Here is a 19,244-nt window from a genome sequence, read left to right as displayed (position 1 = left end):
ATGCAAGAAAAAAAAAAATACTATCTTAAACCGATACTAATATTTGTATCTACCGGACATTGTAACAAACTAAATGGGATATAAAATAATCAAATGTAACGGGGTTATAAAATCAAGGATTATTTTTTTCCCCTCGCGATCGATAAACGGAGAAAGAAAAAGAAGGAGAAAAAGAAAGAAAGAGAGATAGAGAGAAAGAGCTAAGGAAAAAATATTTTCCTCGTTGAAAAAAAATATATGGCGAGTTCGAGATTGGTCCTCCGTTCATTCTTGAAGGAGATAGGAACGTGCAATTTCGTTCTCGCGGAAAAACGAAGGAGAGCACGACGGTAAGAGATGTACGTAATGTATCTACGTACATAAAGGAAAGAAAGGGAGGTAGAAAGAACGATAGGAAGGAAGGAGGGTAGGTATGTAAGTGTAGAAGGAAAAAAGGCAATTACTTGGGTCGACGGGGAAACGACGATGGCAACGGATGACCACGAAACGGAGGTTGTCTTCTCACTCCCCTTTCTCCGGCCCTACCCCTTTATGACAGTGAAATTATTAATTACTGTTTTGTATGCCGGCACTTTGCTTTTGTCAGCGTGGAGAAACGTCGTGAGCGCGACCGCAATGCGCTCAGTAATCCTCCCTATCCTCCTCCTCCACCTCCACCTCCACCTCCACTTCCTCCTTCTTCTCCTCCTCCTCCTCCTCCTCCTTCTTCTCTTTCTCTTCCTCCCCCACTTCCTCCTCATCCTACCTACAACTACTCTGCTTACTCATTTCACTCTTCTCGTTTCCATGTAGATAGGATTCTCTTTTTGCGATCTCAGAAATTCATTCGAAAGAACACGACCATTTTTATCACGTGCTTAAACCATCCCTTATCAATGCTGACTATAGTCAACCCAAGAATATTCTTCATGAACTTAAAGTACTCTAGATTAACGTAGCATATCTTAATATCTTCATGGCAACAAACGATCCTTATCATGACGTATATTTCTTTATTAATTCGTATTACGTCGAGATGTAGTATATATAAATGGTCATTTTTTTCAAGACTATCTTTTATTTCTTTTTTTGCGTTTCTTTTTTTCTTTTTTATGAAACAAAAAGAAATGGATAATTTGCTGATTAATTTGATGTATATTTCATTGATTTTGGAATTGTCTATATTTAATGTAATTTTGTTTAATTAGCTTAATATTAATTTCTACCATATTTCATTCAACGAAGTTTGAGAAATAAGCTCGTAAAGCATGTATAAATGACCTGAAAAAGTTTCATTAAGTAGCATGAAGTACTTCTTGGGAAAATATGTCATGAAGTTAGAAAATGTAATATTGGTAAGATATGTTATTTACAATGTCCTTAATTTGATATATCTAACTTTAGTAAAAAGTTAGAAGATATAATATCTCTTTATGATATAACTTAAGTTAAACTTAAATTTAATTTTAATAAGGAGTTAAATAAGTGAGATAAGACAAGAGTTTAAGATAAGTTTCTAGATAAATAAAATCACATTTTGCGATCTCGGAAATTTATTTGAAAAAAATGATCATTACTACGATCTCAAACTTTCCCCTTTATTAAAGCCGACTATAGTCATCTAATACAGCTCGCTGTATAATGAACGTGATTACGACTATAGTCAATCGACAAAATTCTTTATGTATTAAGAACTCTAATCGAACTTGGCATGTCTTAATATCTTCGTGGTAAGTAATATTCTTTATCCTGACATATATTTTTTTTAATTCGTTCTGTATAATTTCGTATATATATATATATATATATATATATATATATATATATCGTTTCTAGATAATTGATTTGATGTAATTTTAATAAGAATTAAGAAAAAAATAAAAAAAATTTTAATAATTTGTGTAATTACGAATAATTGCAAGTCTGATTCTGAGAAAAACTTCACCTTGACAATATTGACGTCCTTTTGTATATTTTTTTTCTTTTCTCGTTATTTAAGAAGTTAAATGAGGAGTTATTTAAGTAGGTAAAGACTTTCACTTACCAAAAATCCCGATGTATTGTCCAAAAGACAACGGAAGCGGACGGTAAAACTACGCTCAAGAAGATGACTGTGTTGGGGTGAGAGTGCATCGTGAAGCGGTAAATTAGCATTTTCAGCAGGTAAAAACGAATTCCACATTAATTGTCTCTGTAATTCTTCTCGATCTTCGCTATGCACCAACTCGTAAACGCTTTGATGAACGATATCCGACTGAAATGAAAAAAACGATCACGTTTAGGCATTATATCGATATCAATCGAATTATTCTCCTTAATTATTCATATGAAATTATATTTCGATATTTACATATTGTATATTAATCTTTAGAAAATTCGTTTAAGTAACCAAAAGTGTTTACTTTCAGCTCATTTTTTAGATAAAATCATTTAATAGTATAATCGATGATTTTATATATAAGTATAGAGAATATATATAAAATTATATGTACGTTTATTTAAATATTTATATTTTGCAAGGGTTGTCAAGACAGCAGAGTGGCGCAGTGGAAGCGTGCTGGGCCCATAACCCAGAGGTCCGTGGATCGAAACCACGCTCTGCTAGGGGTGTATTTTTTTTTCTTTTTTCTTCTCATAACTTTTCATCTCTTTTCTTAGAAATAAAATAATAATAGCTTTTATACGCACACACACATACATACATATATATTTAAATATATATATGTATATATATGTGTATTTTTTTCTTCGCGAGTCACGTTCAGTTATATTATTAAACGTTAGCTATGACTCATTTCTCGTTTTCTATGCATCATCAAGAGAGCCGCATATCGCGCGTATTACAATAATTTTACTTACGCAAATATCCAACGTACGTTGTAAAATTGAAAATGCAAGTGAACCTATCGCACTAAATAAACGGTTAAATATTTGTTTATGTAAAAAAGATAAAGGATATCTTCGATCGTGATAGGAGTAGCAAGTAGTAAGTAAGTACTTACTAGGCAGGCTTTGATGATTACACGTTATCGTTACTTTCGTGCCAGCGACTTCGTTTCTCTTTTCTTAATAATTCTTATTAATTTAATCTAAAGAAAAAAGTACATATAAGAGATAAAATTCTCTCTTTTCTTTTCTTTTTTTTCCTTTTTCCTTTTCACAAAATAAAAAATAATCCAGAGAGAAGCAGAGTGGCGCAGTGGAAGCGTGCTGGGCCCATAACCCAGAGGTCCGTGGATCGAAACCACGCTCTGCTAGATGTAATATATTTTTTACAAAATATTTTTACGAATTCCAAGCGAGTTATTGATTTTCTTTTTACGAGGAAGCTGGTTCAATTGACACGAATCCGTAATTCATAAGAACGTGTCGTTGTCGAATAGACATCATATTCTCTTTTGAATACTTTCGTTCTATCAATAGATAAAATAAGTATTCAATAGGATGTTTAGGACATGACTTTGTCATGTATTTCACTATGTCTAACCATATCGATTCTTCTGCTTGCAAACCAATTGAAAACAAGTAGAATCGTTTGATTTTCTTGCAAAATTTGTTGAGTAAGATTTATATAGGAAAAAACAAAAAAAATAAAATAAAAAGAGAGAGAGCGAGAGAGAGAGAGAGAGAGAGAGAGAGAAAGAGGAAATGAGATATTTACCAGAGGAATGAGATACTTACTAAGATATTAGAATTTATTTTAGTAGACGAAGACGAAGACGAAGAAGAAGGTATGCGAACGATAGAAAGAAAAGTAGAAGGAGGATGACTCGAGAAGCGATGGCATTAAGAGAAATCTTTTTTCTCAACCTCCCTCGTTCTCTCTCTCTCTCTCTCTCTCTCTCTCTCTCTTTCTCTCTCTCTGTTTGTTAAAATAAAACGTTTCGAATGCGAACGGTACGGTGGAGTGGCATTATTTCAGGAAATATCAGATCGGTCGTGACGGCGTGCAGCGACACAAGCGCATATACGGCCCATGTACCTACACGTGTTCGACGCACTTTATCGCGCATAATTAATCCAGACTAGCTCGGCCTCGAATGATGAGTCTCCGCACGACAGCGGCGCATAGTTTTACCCTTTAGAGGCGGTCATGCTCGTCGTCGTACTAGCTTCTAACCTGAGCGACAGAGACGGAGACGGACAGAGACAGAAAGACAGAGAGAAAGAGAGAGAGAGAGAGAGAGAGAGAGAGAGAGAGAGAGAGAGAGAGAGAGAGAGAGAGATCTAAGATGTTGGTGAAGGTGTAAAGTGAGAGAAAAAGAGCTAATCAATCCGGCGCCGTACGGTACAAGAAGAAAGAGAGAAAGAGAAAGAAAGAGAGAGAGAGAGAGAGAGAGAGAGAGAAGGATACCTCGAGCATAGGTGTAACCGCGTGACTTTTAATCCGATAATCGGTGTGCCGGTGCAGCACACGCATCTCTGAACGTTCCTGAACTGAAATAAACCTTGGTACTACTCGAGAATAGATCGACTCGGCTCGTTCGACCATTACCTGGTCATGGCTGTCAGGACAGGCTCTGCTCGCTGCGAATAATATAATAAATCACGTGCTAGAGACGACGTGTAAGAGAGAAAGAAAGAGAGAGAGAGAAAGAGAGAGAGAGAGAGATCACAACGTTAGTCTCGCGTTAACGTTTCTAAACGAAGAACGTCGTTGCACTGCCGATGCACTGACACCTTCTCTTTCTATTTATTTCTCTCTCTCTCTCTCTCTCTCACTTTCTGTCTCTACCTTTTTCTGTCTACCTCTTTATATACGCGCGTGTACGCGCGTGTACATTTCGTGCACGGACGAATCTCGGGGTATCAGCGCCGTGAGGATCTCACGACTTCCATGTTACCCGCGCACCATCCCTGCCATTATGCGCGCACGTACCCGATTCTACGGTGTACCGTATACCATATAACGTGTTATACACAGATATACATATATATGTGTATATATATATATATATATATATATATATATATATATATATATATATATTATACACACACACCCACGCACGGACATCGATACACACCCACGAGCGCACGCATATACATATAGACAAACTATGTTTAACCGTAAGACAGCATTTTCCAAAGTGAAAATGTCGGGGAGAAGCATAATATGGCATATCGAACTTTCACCAATCCCGACGTCTTTCGCGGTAAATCATTTTTTTTTTTTACTTTCCCCTTTCTTTCTTTTTTCTTTTTGTCCCTTTTACCCTCTTTCTCTCTCTCCCCTTCTCCCTCTTTTGCATCGTTTCTTTTTCTTCCTTTTGTTTCCGTTTTCTTTTCATCGATTTATCACAGCCCGTCGCCATTCGTGGCGGTGACGACGATGGTGATGGTGATGGTGATGGTGATGGTGGTGGTGGTGGTGGTGGTGCTAGTGGTGGTGGTGATGTTGATGGCGGTGGTGTTGGTACTGCTGGTGGTGGTGGCATTATCGGAGTTCGAAACTGAAACGGAAACCGAAACAAGAGACCGACTCCGCGTCTCGTAAAACTCTCACCGTCCCGATAAATATATAGCAAGAGCTATCGCAAAATCGTTCGTACGAACGAAACAGCAGGTAAGGGGGATAGTAGTCGCCGCCTCGAGAAAGGAGTCCCATGAAGTTCTTCTCCATGGGATCCAATGAATTCGAGCGTCCCGTTTCCCGCGGTTAACCGTCTAGTCGCAACCCTGCTGCGATCGCGCGGACGCGATCCGTGAATGGTGGAGGAACGACTTGTTTCGTTTGCTCTAATTTTAATGAAGGATTATACACGATTTCTCTGCTAATCGATGTAAGAAAGTGATCCTACATTTATCTCTCTTTTCTCTCTCTCTCTTTCTCTTTCATTCTGTGTATCGAGTGTTCGCAATCGGATTAACCGAGATAGCAAAAGAACGTTTATTTCGAGTTCCCGACATCGGACATCGTTAAAGTAATTCGATATTACGTGTCGCTGGTTCTAGTCGACCCAAACTATATGAATATATGTACCTACTCAAAATCGAGCTTCACGAGCCTGGTCGACTTCACCGAGTTGTACCTTTGCTACCGGCTTTTCTATAAGACTTTTAGTCAACCTACAATCATAAGTTTCACTATAATGACTCGCCGTCACGTATTCGCCTATAATGGCACTCGAATTAAATCCCGACAGCTTTTATTAAGCGAGCTTAATCGTAAATTATATTTTAATTGCCGAACGATATAAAGAACTTTATACTGGGTTACTATAATTGGCACTGATTACCAACTACCTATGTAAATTATCTCGGATGTGTATGTATCTATGTAAGTATTTCGAACGAATTTTTATTCAATTATAAATATATAAAGTTTATGGAAAAGTCTATTATTTTTATTTCAGATCGTTAAAATTTTTACTGATTAACAAAGTCATATATTTCTAACGTAGGATTATAAAAAAACACGCGTATTACATTTGTAAGGGAAATTTGAGTTTTATATACTGAGTTACCACTGTATTAATGAATGAACGAACGAATGAACGAACGAACGAACGAACGAACGAACGAACGAACGAACGAACGAACGAATGAATGAAATCATACGGTACTACTGTTGTGTATCATCGAAAGTGTTAGTTCGCGAACGCTTATCGCTAAGTCGAAAGTATTAATAAAGTCAAGAATTTTGCCGAATTTCGTGAACTACCATCGCATATATCACGATCGATCTCTTCGTTGTCGATCCCTTCGGCACCGATCGTCGTCTCGTACATAAGTACTTACATAAATAGGTACTCTCATCGTTCACTCGGGAGCGAAAGATATTTTTCTTTTCTCTCTTTTTTTTTCTTTTTTTTTCCATTCGTTTTTCATGCCATGGCCGCTCGCGCGAGTTGAGGTCAGTTACCGAAGGCAAGGCGGCGGGCGGTTTGCCGGTAAGGTCCGTAACGTTTGTTACCATTGCTCGTTTAAATAATCTCGAAACATGTATCCGCGGGACGGAGCGGCCAACTCATGGATGGCTTTACGATCGACCCTCGTCGTTAATTAAGAGCTTGTAATTATTTAGTGGAGACGCTAGCGCACCCCCGTCGGCATCGGAGCAGTCTCGCTCCCTCGGCAGACTTGATTTACATTCCAACGAAGAATGCGTCGGCTTTGCCTCGCCTTACTCTTCCTCGCTTCACCTCACCTCACCTCACCTCACCTCACCTCACCTCACTTCACCTCGCCTCACCTCACCTCACCTTACCTCACTTCACCTCACCTCACCTTAGCTCACCATGGCACACCACGTCTTACCTCACCTCGCCTCGCTCTATTTCCTTTTTCTACTGCTTGCACCCTCCTTTCTTCCCACCACCACCAACCACCACCATCGCCACCTCCACCACCACCACTAGCACCACCATCTTCGTCCTCATCGAAACTCCCTCTCCGCTTTACTCACAAGCTTTGACTCTCCCTCCCACTGTAAGCAACAACAGTATCTTCGTTTTTCTCCTCTTTCGACGAATCTTCAAGTCTTCCAGTTCTCGTCTTCTTAGTTTTTCTCTCTCAATCACTCTTTCTCTCTCTTTCCCTCTCTCTCTCTCTCTCTCTCTCTCTCTCTCTCTCTCTCTAACTCGTTTTGTATAGATCAATATAAAATGAAAGATTCAAACTTAAAGGACTGTCGTAACGTTATTTGCGATAGATATATAAAAAACCTTTGGATTTGTGCGAATTGATCATATTTTATTCTTATCTTGCTCGGCTTAACGCCAATTTCTTCCCTTACTTACGTTCCTATAAAAAATGGTTACAAACGAAAGGAGAAGTATAAGACAGAGGACTTTCTCGTTATGTTAAACACTTTGTAAGATGACTCTTGAGCCGTTTAATAATCGAAAGATGTCTGATTCGTAAGGTCTAACCCTTTCTCAGCACGGCTTCCCTTAAAATCTTAACGTAGTACTCTCTGAAGCGTCGCATGAGAGGAAGAGAAAGAGAGAGAGAGAGAGAGAGAGAGAGAGAGAGAGAGAGAGAGAGAGAGAGAGAGACACACACACACACACACACGCACGCACACATACACACTGTCTTTCTCTCTCTATTTCTCTCTTTTTCTGGCGTTCGAACTTTGAAAATCGTTATCGCGATATTTCAGTGTCAGCTAGCAGCAGGTACCAAGGGTAAGCAGAAACGTACCAAGGTACGTCCGGGTACCGAAAAGACGCTGTCGAGAAATAAATCCAAGCTGGACACCGGGTGAAACCGATGGAACCGATTCGGTGCGATCAAAGGACCCGCTACAAATTGAAACAAATCAGGCAGGTAATAATAATTAATCCGAGCCGCTCATTAATAATCGGGACTGCCTTCTCTCGGTGCTTTCTCTCTCTCTCTCTCTCTCTCTCTCCCTGTTTTTCTTTCTTTCTTTCTCATCGTATGTATGGCCCCCAAGTGTATCTGTGTACAATATTTGTTGTGTGCACCCGTACAGATAAAGAATATAGACGAGTAAAGAAAAGGGGCGAGTATATTCGAAGAACGCACGAGTATGTGTTGGTATATATCTACGTATAATAATATATGTACATAGTAGATTCACCGAGTGGAATATCGCGGCCTCGAACATTGAGCTCTCAATTATGCCGGAGAATTATGAAGCCGCGTCAGCGTTTCATTCTTCCTCTCTCTCTCTTTCCATTTCTCTCTCTCTCTCTCTCTCTCTCTCTGTATATATATATATATATATATATATAAAAGTGTGTGTATATGTACATATATCTCTCCTTTTCTATCTTCCTCACTCCCTCGTTCTCCCTTTGTCTCTCGAACTCGCTCAACGAGAAAAGGGGTGAAAGGCGAGAGTGCTCCGGGGCAGCCCGATTGTGTCTTCATTAGTGGCTATTAATTGTCAAAACGTTGCCACATAATTTAGATGGGGCGCGAACGAGCCCTTGGAGCATTTGTATACGTACATATTTATATACGTATCCTACGTATGTATATTTCTGCGTATCTACTTACCTAGCACACATCTACTATTTACTCGATATACGAGAACGTAGTTACGCGCGCTAATAAAGAAAAGAACAGAACAGAAAGAGAAAAAGAGAGAAAGAGTAAAGAACGACGAAATACTTTTTCCTTTTTCATTGGATAAAACGCGTTTTATTTACGATATGTAAAAACGAAGAAAGAAGCATGCACGAGTTTCGTTAGAATTTCTCGACTTTTTCAGTCATCTTTTTTCTCCTTTTGTTTCTTTTTTCTTTTACTTCTCTCTCTCTCTCTCTCTCTTTTTTCTTTTTTCACTTTTTTTTTTCCTCAGCCCCTAAAACAATCGTCCATGTCCTCAAGGACATTCCTTCTACGTTTTTTCTTCTACGTTCGAGCATACTCCCCCACTTCTCTCTATATCTCACCATCTTCTTCTCATATTTCTCTCGAGGCACCCCCTTCCCCCATTTACCCTCCTTCACCATCCCTCCCTCCCCGCAACCCCCTTCTCCAGCGTCAGTCTCGCGGCCGATAAGGAACCTTTGACCTTTTGCTTAAGTTATTACTTTTATCCGGCACAGGTCACGGGGCATAAAGGCTCGTTGAGCATCGAATCGACTCTATCAGCCCAATTAAGCAGCCTGCCGAGGACTCGAAGCGTTTGCGAGACTCAATCCGTGGCTTTTTTTCCTCGTCGTCGCTCATACGATTCCTTTCCTCGCGGGTTTCTCGCGTGAGATATCGAACTAAAATGGACTCCTTCGGTGGTTCGATTTTCTTCTCTTTTATTTTTCTTATTCATTTTTCTTTTTTCCTTTTTTCCTTTTACTTTTCTTTTTCTTTGCTTTTTTCGTTTCCCCTGCGAGCACAGTAGTAGTTTCTTTTTAATCTTGGTCGTCGATATTATACTATATTATATTACATTGTATTGTATTGTACGATGTAGATTGTAAGACGATGCTTGTCATTATGTATTTCTACAAAGTCAAAGACAAGATACGTAGATAGTCCATATACATTGATGAAAATGTATATATACATATATATGTGTATATGGTATAAATATCATGTATGTACGTGTATGTATAAGTATGTATATATATATATATATATATGTTTGTGCATATTACGTGCATACTCTCGCACTTTTCTGCGGAGTTATAGGGCCGTGTAATCGCGTCGTCCGAAACGCCCTGCGATTATGCACTCGGATACACGGTCATCGAGTAGGGAAATCATCGTCCATCGTCGTCGTTCTCCTTTACAATGTGTGCACAAAGCGTTCGCGTGTATTACACTATTCAAGGGAAGAAGAATCCACCACACACGCGATCGCGCTAAGAAATTTTATAGGCGAGATGGGATGTCTATGTGTTTAAATTTCTTTCTTTCTTTCTTTCTTTCTCTCTTTCTTTTCTTCTGTCTCTAAATGCTGGTGATTTAGAAAAAAAAAAAAAATAATAAATAAATAAATAAAAGACAAGAAAGAAAACAAAAAAAAAAACAAAACAAAACGACGTTTTATAGTCGTTCGCGTGATTTTTCTACTAATCTTTTCTTTCTTTCTCTCTTTTCAATTTTGAAAACAAATTTCTGGACGTGGTCCGACTGGATCTTCTTCATCTTTTTCGATCGATATTTCTTTCGACATTTTCAAAATTATTTTACCTAATTAATAAATCTCGTGGTAAATCGATCGCGTATCCTTTTGCTTTTTTTTCCCTTCTGCTTTCTTGCGGGTAAATTTCGAAAATAACTTCTGAGTACGATTTCTCTTCGATCTTTCCTTTTCGTTTCTTTATTTTCTTTTTTTCTTTTTTTTTTTTTTCTTTACCGAGCGATTAGAAAATGTCAATCAAGTTTTCCGCTCGAGTGCGCGCTCATCGGCTCGAAAAATTATCGTTAAGAACTATGCGCGGGGTGCCTTTGCCGATCGGAAGCGTTTTCTACGATGTGTGCACAAAGCTTTCAGGTGTGACGAGGCATGATAAAGGTAATTTTGAATTTCTGATATCGCGATGACATCGTTGAGACGTCTAAATCTCGAGATTAGTCGTCGGACATGGAAAACGTCGGTGTTTTGCTTTTTATAAATATTTAATTAAACATCTGTCTATAATCAAAAAAAAAAAAAATGACGGCCAATAGTTACGTTAACAATGTTCTGAATTCTATTATCTCTCTCTCTCTCTCTTTCTTTGTCTCTTAAAAAAAAATTTTCGTGAAATCTCATTTCAGTCATCACATGACCGTAAAAAGATATTTAACCCGTCGCATTCCTAACTTTCTCTTCATATACATTTTCTTTCACACAGTTTATTCCAACTGTTGTATGAAAAAATTGTTAATAAAAAATCTTAAAGAACGACGATCGTGACACGATATAAGAATTTAAGATACTTAATATCGAGTAAAATTATTATCAAAACATTCGTTTCCATGCTCGATCGTATTAATAAGGATAGTAAAAGTTATATCAGAAGTCTCGTTAGGAAGCGAAGGACGGGAGTATTTTTTCCGTCTTTATTGTCGATAAAAATCGCGATCGAACGAACAGAAATTATCCCATTTTTCTAACGAGTATCGTCGTATCGTTTTCTAAAGTAAACGAAGGTGAACGAAGTGCTCCGTTGTGTTGGCTCGTTTGACGATCCTGTTTGCAGGACGTTATTAGCATTGAAAAATGTGTGCACGCTGTCGAGGGAAGAGTAAGGATACGTCGCGTTTGAGAAAGGGATGATGCTTGGGCAAACGTGACATGTACGGCAAACTTGACAAGGCTGGCGTGACTGTCGAGCGCGTGTAGGGTGTAGCCGTAGACGAACCGAGAGTAAACCGAACAATAATAAGGGTAAAACCCTTGGATTTTTCTTCGGTAGGCTTTATAGCTCTTGACACATATCATCAAGGGTGAAAAGTTTTCCCTTTCGTTGTCTTTCTGATAAATGTACAATGTTAAACGTTCGTTAAGCTATATTAGAAATCATTTCTAAATGCTTACCTGATGAAAGCCAAGGTAACTTTCTATGCTGTGAGTAGCGAAGAAAACCTCCCCGTCGCAAGTTAATATCAGCAGAAAACCGTTCAATGCCTGAAACAAGAATAGATATTCTTACTTAGATCGATCAATTAAACGGATTACTAATCGTTTCTTAGTTGTACGAATTAATAGAAAAGTTCAGAGCGTTTTAAAGAACTTTTTCCTCTGCGAGATTGGAGTTTTCTATGATTGAAAAAAAAAAAAAAAAGATAATAATAAAATAAAAGAAACGAACGAACGGACAAAAAATAAAAGAAAAGAGACAGCCAGAGAGAAAGAGAGAGAGAGAGAGAGAGAGAGAGAGAAAGGAGAAGAGAATTAAACTCGTGTGCCGCGGAGGAAACGCAGTAAACGAACGCCACTGTGTTTTGTGGCGTAGGGAGTTAAAACGTTGCGGAAAGTTTTCCCATTTATCGGTAGACCCGATACCGACAAATACCAAACGAGCTTGCGAACTCGAACGTTCGCATCGAAGCCCAAAATATCCGTTCCAGTTTCTAGCAGGTATTCGGTATAGGATTATACTAGCTGAGAAAACCATTTAACCCTCGGCCGCACCGTCGTTTCCGAGCTAAACGTGGATTGTTTTGTTTTATTTCGCCGAGCTCTGCCCCGTACCAGGCACGCCAGTTAGACCTTATTGTTCTGAAATATGGCGAGCGTTCGATATCTTCTACCGAATAGCATTTTATAAGAGAGAAAAAGAAAGAGATAACGAATTCCATCGTATTTCTTTGCATGCAAATCTTACTTGAATTCTGACTGCCATGCGTTCATCGAATAACGAAGAGAATCGATAGCCGATGTTTCCGTATTATCAATTCCGCCTTAGAAATATTTCATTTCGAACGTTTCAATAATTTCAAATAACGCGAAGCAAAGTAAAACGACATCGAACCGAATTCATTGTTTTACATATCATCTTTATCCTCGAACGTGAATATAAAAGAAACATTCTTAAGAATAAGTATATATACGATTAAATATCCTATCTAACAGGAGGATATAAAGATTAATTTATCGTTCTATGATATCTTCTTCTAAACAAAAAAGAAAAAGAAGAGAAAAAGATCGTCGATTTAATCGTACTTAAGGAAAATTATTTCCCTCTTTTCCCGATTGGAATTCGTAAAAATTATTTCTCCAAGTCGGATTACGAACGTAGAGGAAGCCCGTCCGAATAGAAAATGGTACCCATAGGAGTGATCGCATGCGCGGATGCTGCGTTTTGATTGGTTTATTCGGAGGGTGGGCCTTCTGCGTAGCGTCAATAGCGATGTGCGCTAGGGTGAGCTTCGAGTTTTCGAGCATCGTACGCTAACACAAGCTTACTTTTACTATATCGAGGATAGTGCCTCTCTAATAGGATTTTCTCGGCAGTGTTCTCCCCTCTTGTTATAGCTTAACCTTACCGTACCAGAGAAATGGCCGACATGGCCATTTCGTATAGCGAACGCATCGTCTCACGGGAACCTTTCTTACATGCGGAAGTATAATTGCAAGTTAATCCAATTACGAATCGATCTGTTGGATTTGCCTCAGGATTATTTACCTTACGAACATTTTCATCTTTCCCTTAGATCCTTTTTAAATGGATATTTTATATATATATAATATATAGATATATCTACAATCTCTAATTTCTATTTAATAAGTACAGTATCTCGATATACATACAACTGCTCATTAACGTAAGTCAAGAATATTTTCACTCTTGCGTTATCTTATAATTATCTATCTATCTAGTCATTCCTTATAACGTTTCTAATTGATATACATTTTTCTTTTTCAAGTTCATTCACTCGAGAGTATTTTCATCTTCGTGTCTTACATACTTTCTTCAATAATATTCACATATATCTACATATTTTTAGATCTATATATATATATATATATATTTATTTATATATAAATATCTATACGAATTGAAAAGTTTACGTATTGATGATACCTTACTTTTCAGAACATACATACATACATACATATACATATATATAATATACGTATGAATATTATGGTTACTATATATGATGTTAATAAAATAGAAATAAAATAGAGAATGATCGTGTCGTGTAAGAAGAAATGAAACGGATAGTCGCGGAAGTAGAAGCGTCGGTTTAAAGAAAACAAAGATTCCTATTTATCGCGTGAGCTCGGTGGAGAATCAGTCGCGTGCCACTCGCGAGTACTTGGCGTGTTCCGCCCAAGCGTGAACTCCTAATACCCCTTCATCCTCACCTTGACTCTCTCGTATTAGCTGCTAGCCGATAATACTTCACGCACGAAATCTTTCTTTCCGTTTTTCTTCGCGCTCGTGCGAGCGCGACTTCTATTAGAGCAAAGACGCACGAATAAACGACGAGATAAACAGACCGAAAGAATATCATCGATTCGTATCTAATTCATATTGCACACGTGCCTGAGATTTATTTTCTATTATTTATACATCTCTCTCTCTCTCTCTCTCTCTCTCTCTCTCTCTCTCTTTCTGTCTGTTTGCCTATCTATTTTCGCGAAATTTCCTTTCGTGCGACCCTGACACTTTGACCGACCTTCGTACGAGGAAAATGAATTCCCTTGTTCGTAGCCATCATCGTTTTCATACTCTTTCGACGATAGAGAAAAAAAATTAAGAAAAGAAGAGAGATTCAAAAAGAGAACAAAAAGAAAAAGAAGGAGAGAGAGAGAGAGAGAGAAGATAGAGAAAAAGAAAGAGAAGAAAGAAGGATGGTGGTGGGTGTCGATGCGAAAAGGGTGTATCGAAGTAAGATATTCTGCAGGAACGACTTCGGTAAGAAGGGGGGGGTGAGGAGGTGCTGCCAAGAGAGGGTCGGTGTGGTATCTAAGGGAGGAAAGGAGCACGCGATCAATACGCGGGAAGGACTAGCGGTGCCAGACCAAGGCGAGCCCCGTCGACCGGCAACCTAACCTCATATCATCCCATCCCATGCACCCACCCAACCTAAGCTTACCTTTGACTCACCTCGCCGCTCAGTCTCACTGACTGACTCACTGCCAATTGACTTCTCTCTTTCTCTCTCTTTCTCTTTCTATCTCTATCTCTATTTCTTTATTTCTCTCTTTCTCTCTCTCTCTCTCTCTCTGTCTCTGTCTCTCTGTCTCTCATTCTGTCTCCGTCTAATCTATCTCTTTCTATTTATCTCTTTTGCTCTTTAGATTTCGCTCTTTCGCCTTTGCTAAACCGACAATTTAAACGCTTTAAACCGAGTTACTTTAGGCCAACTGTGTGGGACACTTCCTTCCTTTAGTCCGGAGGCAGTGAAAGTATCGAAAGGTCTCTTAAAAATCCTACTACAACTGTACGAAGCTGTCTCGCTCGACGACCCTCTGCCTTTAACTCTCCTATCGATTTCAGAAACTTTCAATAGATTTAATGACTCGGAACGACTCGTTCGACCTCGACTATTCAACGATTAACGTACCGAAGGGAATTATTTCGAAAGATTTTTCTAGAGTTTCTTTTTCCTTCTATGATTACATATACATATATCTAACTATCTAACTATCTATCTATCTATCTATCTATATATATATATCTGTGTATTATTTATATCCACGTATTCATGTATATCTATTAGATATAACGAATTGGACGAATTAGCGATCGATCGAACGACAGAAAAGAAAATAGTTTCTAACGTCGTTTTGTCGTTTGGGAAAGATGTTCCTTCTCTTGTTAATTCTCCTTCACCCCCTTTTAAGTCTTCTCGAAAACGAAACTTACCTATCTTTCCTCACATAGGGAGCAATCAGGGCAGAGCAGACATGCAACCATCAGCAACAAGTAAGAGCCTTATAGCGTGGTGATCGAGTTGGTCGTTCGTACGTCCGTCCGTCAGTCCGTCAGTTCGTTCGTCCGTCCGTCCGTCCGTCCATCCATCAGTCCGTTCATCCGTTCATTCGTTCGTTCGTTCGTTCATTCGTTCGTTCTTTGGTTCCTTACTTCGTCGACTTATTACCTCTATACCGAATTCACTTAGGTTGGTGTTAGAGATCGCTTATGCGACCCAAACGCGAATCTAAATTACCTTGCTCACGTACCCTCGTCGCACAAAACCTATCGTCGTTCCATTCTTTTCGTTTCACGCGAGAATCGAGAAAAATAATCGATAGAAGTATTTACACACATACACACACACATAAATTATGTATATAGGTATATACTTTATCGTCGTATTTGATTACGTATTCGTATATAAATTCGATTACGTGCGAAATCGTATTAAAAACGACGCTTTTTTCGAGGCTTCTTGTTTCCGTCTTCTCTCTGTTTCTTTTTCGTTTCTTTTCTTTCTCTCTCTCTCTTTTTTTTCTTTTCCTTTCAATCGTGAGAGAACGTCGACAATCGAATATCGTCCGAGCAGACTACTTACGAACGGTTTGTGTCCAGTTCGAGACCGATCGAAAATTCGTTCGAGGTAGCACCGTGTAGAGATCTGCCGGGGAGAAAAATAGCTCGGTTGTGATTACGGGTTACCGGTTGCGGGGGTCATTCCTGACCACGACCCTCTTTTACCGCTACCAACCTGCAGCTCCTGTATTAATGCGATACACGATAGCCTGCTGGCTATTAAATAAAAAATATGAGACCAAAATGGCTGCTCTCGCGGCGATACGTTACTGAAAGGCGTGATTCCTACCGAAGTTGAAAGAGAGAGAGAGAGAGAGAGAGAGAGAAAGAGAGAGAGAGAGAGAGAGAAAGAGAGAGACAGTAGACGATTTTACCGTGCATATTTAATACCCCAACTAAATTTTCTTCGACCATTTCATATTTCATTAACGATCGATTCGGAAACATTTTTCAAATATTAAAACGTACGCTCATCCAACTATGCGTTCTCTCGCGAAAAGTATTCAAATGGCGTATTGCTACGATCGATATGGCGATTTCACGGAAACGATAACTCCCGGACGTTTTTGCATAAATGCATAATAGGAACTTTACTACTTTTAATTCATATACCTCGGATTAGAGGATAGATGGTAATTGCGTTTGCATTCGCGTCGGACGTTGTGAGCTTTTTACCGTTCCGCGGAATATCGATGTGGGATGTAGGACGTGATACGCTTAACGTACAGGTATATAATATATGTAAAAGGTTTAAAATATGCCTTTCGAAAGTCCGCGTTTTTCCTTTTTCTCTTTTCTTGTTTTTTTTTTTTTTTTTTTTTTTTTTTATTTCGATAAACCGAACAGATAGGGGACGCTGGTATGTTAGTAGAAAAAGAAAGATGGTAAGGATCCACCAACTTTCTTGACATTTCGTTTATTACTTTAGCATTTGCTATGAACTTTCATCACGCGTGACGTTTACATTGTATTATATCCATAACTATATTTCCGTAAATGTCTTCGAATCGTGTGTCGCTTTCTTAGCACCTACTCTTCCATCGGTGCGTGTTCGTTAGCCGACAGAAATGAAAACTAACTGCAAGAAACACGCGACGCCTCGTGCCCACGGAGAAATAAGCCCTTTTATCGTTATACATTCTTGCCTTTCAAAAAAAAAAAAAAAGAGAGAGAGAGAGAAAGAAGAGGAAAGAAAGAAAAGAAAAAGAAAATGAAAAAAAAAAAAAAACACAGAAAAAAGATTGCAGTCCTTTATATATGTATACCGGTTATTAACGAAAGCATTTATTCTAGATTTCGAATGGAATATCTGTATTTCATTAACCTACAAGCATATGCCTATATATTACTTCGACGTTATAAGCGATGGGTGGAAGCATCGTCGTTATCGTCGTCATTGTTGTCGTATAACGAAGTTCGATTGATGTATCCGAAAGTAATTTAAGTGACTGGATCGTCACTTAAAAATTATTCGATCAGCTTGAGTCCTTGCACCCTTTTCTTTTTCTTTAATTGTTTTGTTTCTTCATTTCTCTTGCTTTCCAAGTTCTCTTCGACCCACGCGCAAAAAATCGTCTCCCATCCTTTTCTTCATCCTCTTGATATCCCTACCTACCTACCTATCTACCTACCTACCTACGTAGATACATACTATATATACATATATCAATAACACGTTCAAATGATTCGTGAGCTCCATCCAAAGCTGGCTTGGCTGGTTGGTCTTTCCCAGCAAGATCAGTCGTCTCTTCTTCCTCCCACGTCTTTTCCATCTCCCTTCCACTCATTTCTATCCCTCCCCTCTTCCTCCTTAAACCCCCTTTCCCCTTACTCGACGACTTATTTCCCCCTTTTCTCGCAATATATACTGTTTTGCCGATCCTCGTAAACCTCACGAAGGACGACAGTAAATCCGGTTTATGACAAGGCGATCCGCCAACTGGCCGAACACATCCACGAAATTACGTTTGACCGATCGAATCTTTATATTCTACCCCAATTATAAAAGGAAAACCTTTTTCTAAATTGTTTTACGTTATCACAACACATATCAAATTCTACGTATCTACGACGGATTAGCGCGTGAGTATATGTATACATACATACATTATATATATATATATATATATATATATATATATATATATTCTCCGATAGCAAACTAGACAGTTCATCGGTTAATTTGTAACTATCTTCCAACGCTTTGCGATTTCGAATAGATGATATAATAGACCCATAAAAAAGAGAAAAAAAAAAGAAAGAAAAAAAAAAAAGAAAAGAGATATCGTTTAGCGGTGTTGTCGGAGGCCCGTTTCGGGATTAGCTCCGGGGTAGGAGCTAGCTATGTAACGTAACGTAATTAACGAGCAGACAATTAATAACGCGGCCGTTATAGATCCTGGCAGGATCGTTCGATCGTAATGCAGGAGGACTCCGCATGAAAGGTACGCGTGCCTCCGTACGAGTTCATGCGAGTATATTCTACGCCCTCTTTCTCTCTCTCTCTCTCTCTCTCTCTCTCTCTCTCTCTCTCTCTATCTATCTCTTTCTCCCACTCCCCAACCCCTCTTTCTCTCGCGCATGAGACTAAAACGCAGGAAAGGGAACGTAATAGCCTCGCATGATACGCCTCCATTAATCCGTGTATATACCCTTCCATACTTTGGAGGAATAGACACCTCGTACGCCTCGGTTTCATAGCCGGTTCATCAGCCGGATATCTTGCTCCTTCTTCCCCTCTCTCAACTTCCCCCGATCCTCTCCGCTAACCTCCGCCCGCCCCTTTTCATGCCATTCCCCGTTCCTCCCACCATTTACTCCTCTCATTCTCCTCTCGTCTCACCTCCTCTCTCGTCTTCTATCTACAACTTCTCCCTCCTCCTCCTCCTCCTCCTCCTCCTCCTCCTC

The 19,244-nt window shown here is 39.0% G+C and overlaps 1 protein-coding gene and 2 non-coding genes across 4 annotated transcripts in view; 2 read left to right on the top strand and 1 right to left on the bottom strand.

The window, feature by feature from the left end:
- Positions 1–19,244, bottom strand: part of LOC122630920 (aryl hydrocarbon receptor protein 1) — a 111,367-nt gene that overhangs the window by 5,344 nt on the left and 86,779 nt on the right. For both annotated transcript variants that reach the window (XM_043815974.1, XM_043815975.1), the window contains exons 4-5: positions 11,927–12,016; positions 2,024–2,233 (exon numbers count right to left, since the gene is read on the bottom strand). In XM_043815974.1, the coding sequence (XP_043671909.1) occupies positions 2,024–2,233; positions 11,927–12,016 (300 nt within the window). The remainder of the gene's footprint in view (positions 1–2,023; positions 2,234–11,926; positions 12,017–19,244) is intronic.
- Positions 2,512–2,583, top strand: Trnam-cau. The gene has a single exon. It is a non-coding gene; the product is annotated as a tRNA-Met (tRNA).
- On the top strand, positions 3,165–3,236 carry Trnam-cau. The gene has a single exon. It is a non-coding gene; the product is annotated as a tRNA-Met (tRNA).

The sequence above is a fragment of the Vespula pensylvanica genome, chromosome 8, assembly GCF_014466175.1.
Source record: "Vespula pensylvanica isolate Volc-1 chromosome 8, ASM1446617v1, whole genome shotgun sequence".
NCBI classification, from domain to species: domain Eukaryota; kingdom Metazoa; phylum Arthropoda; class Insecta; order Hymenoptera; family Vespidae; genus Vespula; species Vespula pensylvanica.
Note: the sequence above shows the minus strand (reverse complement) of the source record. Positions and strands in the feature narration are given on the sequence as shown.